The sequence below is a fragment of the Camelus dromedarius genome, chromosome 28 (assembly GCF_036321535.1).
Source record: "Camelus dromedarius isolate mCamDro1 chromosome 28, mCamDro1.pat, whole genome shotgun sequence".
In the NCBI taxonomy this organism is placed as follows: Eukaryota; Metazoa; Chordata; class Mammalia; order Artiodactyla; family Camelidae; genus Camelus; species Camelus dromedarius.
In genome coordinates, this window is record NC_087463.1 from 16087243 (window position 1) to 16096744 (window position 9502).

Genomic DNA, 9502 nt, shown 5'->3' on the forward strand with positions numbered 1-9502 from the left:
GACACATTATGTACTGCAGCTACAAAGGACACGACCATGTTTTCGAAGTTCTTACAGAAAAATATAAAGACAGGCCTCAACTTCAGCATGTAACAGTAGAGGTGAAGCAGGCAGAGAGGGTTCACCGCTCCCCTCAGAGGCTTACTGAGGCCTGGGAACCAGAGAAGGGTAAAGGCCACTGAGGGGCTCCTGCTCACATGCTAAGAGACTGGGTTTTTATCCTGAAGGTTATGTGATGCCAGGTAAGAATTTTAAAGAAGGGAAACCTCTTCTTAATTGGACATGCATCTCAGTATGCATGTGATTGAAGTCATCAGTCTAGTGAATAACACAGGTAAACAGACATAAACATGGAGAGGTGTAGGTACTTCCAGGTAAAAAATTCTGCAAGGTCCTTTCAGCAGGTTTCAATGGCCAAAATACTGAGCAGCTATTCTTTATTTCTTCAGTCCCTCCTTGTACTAACCACGCAAGATATTGAGAACTCCATGATGGTTGATAACTAACTTCAAGTTGCTTTGCGACTAACTCACAGTACACACATCGCAGCTACACCACAGTTAACTCTGTTTCCTCTTATAGCGAACCTCTATGTGAAGATATACAATAGCCTCCCCCCAAATTTTTCTTTTCTAGGGAAATAATGACAATTCTAGTCCCAAAATTGTTCTGTTTTTGTTGTTGTTGGATTTTTTTTTAATGAAAAGGGTTAGCAGTATTTATTTTAAATACTGATCAATCAATAGGTTTCCGAGTCCATTAATTTATATATAACTCAAGGACTGACTAAAGTCATTATAGCCTGAAGGATTTGTAAACATGTACTTCTGAATTGATTTATTGTTACTCCTTTTCAAGTGCCAAGACATGTTAAGAAAGCCTGCACGTGTTTCATCAATCTTTGCCAATAGGTATACATGCTACAGGAATAATATTTTGAAATATATCAATGTTTCTTTCTCCCTAGCCAGCCAGGGTTACACACAGCCTCGAGGAGACCTGGAGTCTTTTGAACAATAATGCACATAAAATGAGTCACTTAGCACTTCTGACTTACAACATAGCATCCTGAGGCAAAAAGTCATGTCACGGTCTTTAAAAAACAGACTTGGTGGAAAGGAAAAACAAGGTTTCTACCTGACAAAAACTTCCTTTGATGAATCAAGAGTCAAGATTAACGAATGAGCCAGAAACTCCTCTTCTTCAAGTGAGATTTACAGGGTGCCCTGTGCCAACTCGGGGAAGTTACTTATGGTAGAACAGAGATGATGGTGTGGCATCTCCAGGCAGGGCAGGCACTTGAGATGGTGCAGAAAGGGTGACGAACTTGCCTTGTGCCCCTTCCCACGTTACACTCAGAAGAAAGCTGAAGGTCCTGGCTGTGTGTTTGCCAAGGAATCTCCTCCAAGAGAGGTGTGTTAAGAACCAAGAAGGGTCTGAGATTTTACCTTGCCTGCAAGCCAACAAGCTAGACAGCCACTGTTTCATAGATCCTGGAAGAATACCCCAGACTCCTGGGACAGAGCTGAAGGACAGCTTATGAGTCATGGTAGCAGCAGTAACCTGAGTTTCATTATTTCTCGTGCTGGTTCTCCAAGCCCCAGTCCCACAGGGCAGCACAGAACAAGTACGAAGACTAAGTCTTTCATAACGAGCAGTCAACGTGCCTGCTCTTTGCTCCAGAGGGAGATGGTAGCTCTACCTTCTGAGGCCATTCAGTATACAAATACCTTTGACGCGATAGTCCAGCGCAAAGGGATATCAATGCCTTGCTCACAGATGCACAGAAATGCCAGAGACCCATGGAGAATTAACTCCCAACAGGGTGATGTGAGCCACTAGCTGGTGGCTGGGAAGGCCAACCAAGCCAAGAATCACCTGGGGGCCACGGTCAGACCTACGTGAGTCTGAAAGCTCTTGGCCTGGTTTAAACCCCCAGAACAATCACCAGACATTGCCCAGGCTCTGAGGGCAGAGCACGGGACACAGCCACCTCAACAGCGAGGTCAGAGGCCTGTGCACAGAGCAAGGAGGGTAAGACGGCTCCTGGAGTAGAGCACTGCTTTGCACCAATGCCCTGAGCACATGTATGCTCTCCCTGAGCCGGGAGCCATCTTGACAAGGAGGGAAAAGAGGGAAGAAGCTTACCTGGTAGCGACCTAAACTCTGAACGGCCTGTTTATTCAAATAATAGTGAATTTATCTGAAAGAGACTGTCTTCAGTGGAAGAGCTGGGTTACCTTTAACTGGCATGTGTGGTTCCACTGCCGGACACCCCCACTCCCACTTTGGCATAAATGAAGACTCCTGAGCAAGATGAGATGAGTTACAGGTAGACAGCAACCACTTTTTGCCTGACTACAGTGGGTAAATTTCGACCCAACATGTATGTGTTCAGTTTGTACTTCATAATCTAGTATGCCACAGCGATAGACTATCTTCATCCCACCATTAAATTTTTAAAGAGCATTTTCAGGAGATCTATAAAAATATTACTTCATACAATATACTTATGAAATCCAAAGATATTTCAGACAAAAAAAAAAAAAAAAAAAGAAAGAAGGAAAAAAAAAAGGTCCTTTGGAGAGTTTAATTAAATTCACGGGCGATTCCACAAATGGACCAAGGGAAGCTGGAACTTTTTGCAGCTACAACCATAACCTTTCAAAGTTAATTTCATGGTACACAAATATGTCCTTTCACAAAATGTGCCTTGGAGCCACTGTCAGGGGCATAATCATAGCTTAGCTGATTATTAATCTGATCACATCTTCTAGTCTCTACGGATTCCAGTATCCAATGGTTTCACAGTTGTCTGGCTCTTCTCTGACCTTTCTGTAAAATTTCCCATTTCTTTAGTTAAAACAAACACCTCAGACTCTATAACAAATCTACAATTTCCAGTTATTACATCGAGGTGTCTGCGTGTCGCCTTCTTATTAATGTGTATCATTGACAACTGGTGTATTATCAAGCATCCTGGCACAGAAATCCAAAGACCCGTGACCAAAGTCTGATTCTGCCACTTGTGGCTTTGTGATTTTACACAGATGACAACTTCTATGTCTCTTAACTTTCTCATCTTTAAAACTGGGAAGATGTTTTGTTACTAAAACTGATCTCATATGGGTCAGAATTATCGAAACCCACTGATTCACGTAAAATTAGTCATTTTGTACGAACACAAATTTCGGCCCTGAATTCTCGGTAGGAGAGAAAGTGTTACTCAGAGCCAAAATCAACTAGAGGAAGACTATGTAAGTGGTGTTACTTATCGCTAGGATAACTGGCTCTTTATGTAAATAAAACCATGTATGGTTGTTTGGGGTTTGAAAAGGAGAGGTGAAAATGAACACTCTAGAAGGCAAAGAAATAAAGACAAGTAAAACTGTGTGATATACTACAATAAGGAGGATTTGGAGCTTCTTCCAACAGCTTCAGAGAGAGACATGAGGGGACTGGAGGGCAGGGGGTAAAAAAAGGAAGAACCCAGTAGGATGGCCAGACACTGGGGCTCTGCTTATTGAGATGGTTAGGGAAAATGGACAAATGACTTCATGACGTGGGCATCTATATTCAACTGTAACTTATTGTTGCACAATGCTCTGTTGCTCTGTGTCTACATCACCCACTTTAGCCCTAAATTTTATTACAAACCACTACAGAGTCCAGTGTGTGTGTGATCTTTTGGACGATGGAAGAATCTGGGTGAAGGTCAACACTGGCTGACCTTTGCAGCTGCAGAAGAGGAAGTTTCTGTCCTCCAGGACCAGAACCAGCTAGAAGCTTATCACAGGGAAACCTGTGCTTGTTCGTAAGTCAGGGGCATGTCCTCTGGCAGAGCCATCAGTATGCAGCTGATGCCATTACAGGCATTTCCCCAGGGAGGAAGAAAGTGTCCCAGAGAAGATGAGACCCAGCAAGTTGTGGTCCTCTCTCCACAGTCTGGTGGAAGAAGGCTGCCATCAGGCTGCTTTCCGGGCTCAAGTCTAGGGTCCCTTTGATCATGGCTTGCTCCATTTAAAGGCTGTTACTTGAGAGACAAGCACAGCTGCAGCATAGGGCACTCAACCTCAACCAGAGTTCATACTATCTCAGGGCCAGAATATCCCCTTTCTCCACTCTGCTCAGCAGGTATGCAAATGAAGTGCACCGGATTCACAAACCCAGTCCATCGCTCACCAATTGTACTGACTCAGGACTTTCTCTTCTCACTCACTGAAGGTGAGAATCACCCATTTATTCTTGAGTTAAAAATTATGTTTTACTCTTACAAGGGAAGACATTGTTGAAGCCTCAGCTGATCATCCCTAGCAAGGTTTTTAAAAGAAAACATAAAAGCACAAAATCATGCTACCATGGAGTCTCTTCTTCTAATTCTCTCTCAAGTTTTTGCTTGGATTATTAGTCTACTTCACGAGAGCTAAAATGCCACATTTGTATGAGTCAAGTCTATGAACAATTTAATTTCCTGCCTCCCTGCCAGAAAAAAAAAGCCTGTAAAATAAGTTATCAAGTACAGCTCAAAGGCTTAAACATAATCACAGCTTTCTTAATCAGAGGTTCTTGACAAGACTCCCACATCTGATCCTAAGATAGCCCATTGTTCTTTGTTTGAGATGGAGAAGATACGAGTAAGTCTCTTGGCATCTACTAGATGAAAACTGTATATTTAAGATTTGGAAGAGGGGCAAAGGGAGTTGAGGTGGAAGTTTATATAGCACTGGGATCAAAGGTTGGAACTCTGAGCCAGACTCCCAGGATTAACCCTAGCCCTGGCACTTCCTGACTGGCTCTCTGTTCCTCCAACCTGCTTCTCCTCTTCTTAGGCATACTACATACATGCAGCCACATGACAAGTTCTAGCCAACAGAACATGAGCAGGAGTGACCTGCTCACTTCCAGAACTGGCCTGTAAACACTGCTGTGTCTAACTCTCCTTGCTCTTTCCCCATTTGCCAGTTTGTGAAGGTAAGCACCATATGGTAGGCAGAATAATGGGGCTGCCAAAGAAGCCCACATCCTAATCCCCAGAACCTTAGAACGTCAGATTACATGGCAAAGGTTGCAGATGGAATTAAGGTGGCTAATCAGCTGACTTTAAAATAGGAAGATGAACCTGGATTATCTGAGTGGGTGCAATGTAATCACTGGATCTTTAAAAGCTGAAGAATGAATGAGACAAATAAGGAAATGCAGGTCTTCCTCAATTTACAGTGGGGTTACATCCTGATAAACCCATTGCAAGTTAAAAATATTGTAAGTCAAAAGTATAATGAATACACCTAACCTACAGAGCATCATACCTTAAGCGTTATCTACCTTAAATATGCTCAGGACATTTCCATTAGACTAACAGTGGGGCCAAACCATCTAACACAAAGCCTATTTTACAATAAAGTATTCATTATCTCATATAATTTGTTGAATGCTATACTGAGAGTGAAAAGCAGAATGGTTGTCTGGGTACAGAATGGTGGTAAGAGTATTAGTTGTTGACCTTTGTGACATCATGGCTAACTGGGAGCTGTGACTAGCTGCCCCAACCCAGCATCATGAGAGAGTATCGTCTGCACATCACTAGCCTGGGAAAAGATCAAAATTCAGAATTTGAAGTATGATTTCTACTGAGTGGGTATTGCTTTTGCACCACTGTAAAGTTGAGAAATCATAGGTCAAACCACCGTTAAGTCAAGGATCATCTGTACTTACGATTTTCTCACTTGAATAAATGTGTGCATAAGTCTGAGTTAAGAAAATCAAGAGGAGAAATAATGAGCTAATTTTTAACAAAGAATTGTTTAAAAACAGAATTTAGGCTGTCCATAGGTCATCCATATAGAGAGATATATCAAGGAGTAGTTGATTCACTTATTTATTTAATAAATATTTATCAAGCACATTCTGTCACCCTCACAGTGCACATAACTGGAGACACAAGACTGAAAAGATAGAGATTCTTGCTTTGATGAATTCACAATCCAATGTGGATACAAATATGAAAATAAACAATGATAATATGTCACCAATAAGTTCAGGGTACTTGAGGATAATTAGGCAGCAGCAGCAGTGGGGCCTTGGACCCCATCCCTCCAGCCATGGAGGCTCCCACAATCCTGGTCCCCACCCCCCAACTCTCAGTGGCAGAGTCTGTGAATCTTACAGTACTAGATACAGGAGAGGCACCCACAGGACCCTGGTTCCCCTCTCCTTCCCTGCCCCCAGTAGCAGCAGAACCTGCAATGCCTAGACATGTGGGAAGAGCCCACCATCTTGGTGCACTAGGTGGCAAGGAGAGTGGCAATGGCAGAAGGATGGCAACAAGAAACCTAGAGGCACAAGAAGTGATAAAGAAGCCATGAAGCCACATTCCTCACAGAGAAACTGGAGGGTAAAAAGTGCCCACTGCAAATATAACCAGAGGGAGCTCAAGCAAAAAACCAAAAACTTGTGCTATAACACCACCTACTGGAAAACAAAAGAAAGACCTCTAATTTTTAACCTGTTGCTGCTTCTGCTGCACCCACAGAGGAACCACTCATCAAGAACCATGAAGAACCACAGTAACACTACCATGAAAGAAAATGGCAATTCTCCGGAAACAAAACTTAAAGTCATGAAATATTGTGATATGATTAACAGAGAATTGAAAAATATCAATCATAGATAGCTGGATGGATTAAACAAGAAGATCCAACTATATGCTGCCTCCAAGAGACTCACCTCAGCTCTAAAGATAGACATAGGTTTAAAGTGAAGGGATGATACTCCAGGCAAATGGCAGCCAGAAAAGTGAGTGTCACCACATTCATCAGACAAAATAGACTTCAAGTCAAAAAAGGTAACAAGAGACAAAGATGGACAATACATAATGATAAAGGGGACAATTCACCAAGAAGACATAATAATAATTAATATATATATATGGACCCAAGATTGAAGCACCAAAATAATTATTGTTAACAATTAAAACAATTATTAACAGGCCTACAGGGAGAAATTGACAACACCACAAAAATAGTAACTACTTAACACACTACTTACATGAGAGGATAGATCAGACAGACACAAAGCCCAAAAAGTAAACAGCAGCCTTAAATGAAACATTAGATCAGATGGATTTGACAGATTTGCACAGGACATTCCAACCAAATGCAGCATGATGCACATTCTTCTCAGGTGCACATGGAAATTTCTCAAGGATAGACCATATGCTGGGACACAAGGTCAATAAACTCAAGAAGATCGAAGTCTTATCAAGCATCTTTTCTGATCACAATGATACAAAACTAGAAATCAACTACAGGAAGAAAGCTGAAAAAGTGACAAATATGTGGAGACTGAACAACATCCTACTAAACAACTATTGGGTCAATGAAGAAATCCAAGGAGAAATCAAAAATTATCTGAAGACAAATGAAAATGAAAATATGACATAAATCTACAGGATACAGGAAAGGTGGTACTAAGAAGGAAATTTATGGCAATACAGGCCTACTTCAAGAAACAAGAAAAATCTCAAATAAACAGTCTAACCTTCTATCTAAACAAACTACAAAAAGGAGAACACACGAAGCTCAAAGTCAGTAGAAGAAAGGAATTAATAAAAATCAGAGCAGAAATAAATGAAGACTAAAAGGACAATAGAAAAGATCATGAAACTAAGAACTGGTTCTCTGAAAGGATAAACAAAATTGACAAACCTTTAGCTAGACTCATTCAGGAAGAAAGATAGAATGCTCCGATAAATAAAAATCAGAAATAAAAGTGATAAGCAACAACAGACATCATGGAAATACAAAGGCTTATAAGAGACAATTATCAACAACTATACAACAACAAATTGGACCACCTAAAAGAATTGGACAAATTCTTAGAATCATACAATCTCCCAAGACTGAATCATGAATAGAAAATCTAAATAGACTGATCACCAGTTCAGACATTGAAACAGTAATCAAAATTTCCCTGCAAAAAGCCAAAAGTCTAGGACCAGATGTCATCACAAGTGAATTCTACCAAAGATTCAAAGAAAATTTAATGCCACTCCTTCTCAAACTATTCCCAAAAAATTGAAGAGGAGGGAATACCTCCTAACTCAATTTTACAAGGCCACCATCATCCTGATACCAAAACCAGAGACAACACACACAAAATAAAATTACAGGCCAATATCTCTGATGAACATAGATGCAAAATCCTCAACAAAATATCAACAGCTTCAGTCCGACGGGCACGGAGACGCTTCTGGAAGTAACATCATGACGGCTGCCCAAGGAGAACCTCAAGTTCAGTTCAAACTTGTATTGGTGGGAGATGGTGGTACTGGAAAAACTACATTCGTGAAACGTCACCTGACTGGTGAATTTGAGAAGAAGTATGTAGATACCTTGGGTGTTGAGGTCCATCCCCTTGTGTTGCATACCAACAGAGGGCCTATTAAGTTCAACGTATGAGACACAGCTGGTCAGGAGAAATTTGGTGGACTGAGAGATGGCTATTATATCCAAGCTCAGTGTGCCATTATAATGTTTGATGTAACATCAAGAGTTACTTACAAGAATGTGCCGAACTGGCATAGAGACCTGGTGCGAGTGTGTGAAAACATCCCCATTGTGTTGTGTGGCAACAAAGTGGATATTAAGGACAGAAAAGTTAAGGCAAAATCAATTGTCTTTCACGGAAAGAAGAATCTTCAGTACCATGACATTTCTGCCAAAAGTAACTACAACTTTGAAAAGCCCTTCCTCTGGCTTGCTAGAAAACTGATCGGAGACCCGAACTTGGAGTTCGTCGCCATGCCTGCTCTGGCCCTGCCGGAGGTGGTCATGGACCCAGCCCTGGCTGCGCAGTATGAGCACGATCTAGAGGTTGAGCAGACAACTGCTATCTTGGATGAAGATGATGACCTGTGAGAAAGTGAAGCTGGAGCCCAGCATCAGAAGTCCAGTTTTATAGGCAACTGTTCCGTGATGTCAGTAGTGTAGCGTGTTTGCCACTTTATTTTATAGCTAAGCAGAACATGTGCTTGATCTTTGGGATGCTGAAGGAGATGAACGGGCTTTGGAGTGAATGTGGCAGTTAAAAAAAAAAACCTTCATTTTTTTGGACCTGCATATTTAGCTGTTTTGGAACGCAGTTGTTTCCTCCCTGAGTTTCAAATATAAGACTGCTACAGTCACATCACAATATTCAGTGGTGAAATCTTGTTTGTTACTGTCATTCCCATTCCTTTTCGTTTAGAATCAGAATAAAGTTGTATTTCAAATATCTAAAAAAAAAAAAATCAACAAAAAAGAATCAAAGCAAATACAACAATACACTAAAAGACTCATACACCACAATCAATAGGGATTTATTCTAGGGATGCAAGGATGGTTCAACATTCACAAATCAATCAGCATGATACACCATATTAACAAAATAAAGAATAAAAAACACTATGAAAATGAATATATGTATATTGATGTATGTCTGATGCATTGTGCTGTACACCAGAAAT

General features: G+C 41.0%; 1 protein-coding gene across 1 annotated transcript; it reads left to right on the top strand.

Annotated features, from left to right (window-relative positions):
• Positions 1-8227: 8227 nt before the first annotated feature.
• Positions 8228-8915, top strand: LOC105089012 (GTP-binding nuclear protein Ran-like). Its single transcript, XM_010980007.3, has one exon. The coding sequence runs from the start codon at positions 8529-8531 to the stop codon at positions 8913-8915; it is 387 nt and encodes a 128-aa protein (XP_010978309.3). The 5' UTR covers positions 8228-8528.
• The last annotated feature ends 587 nt before the right edge of the window (positions 8916-9502 follow it).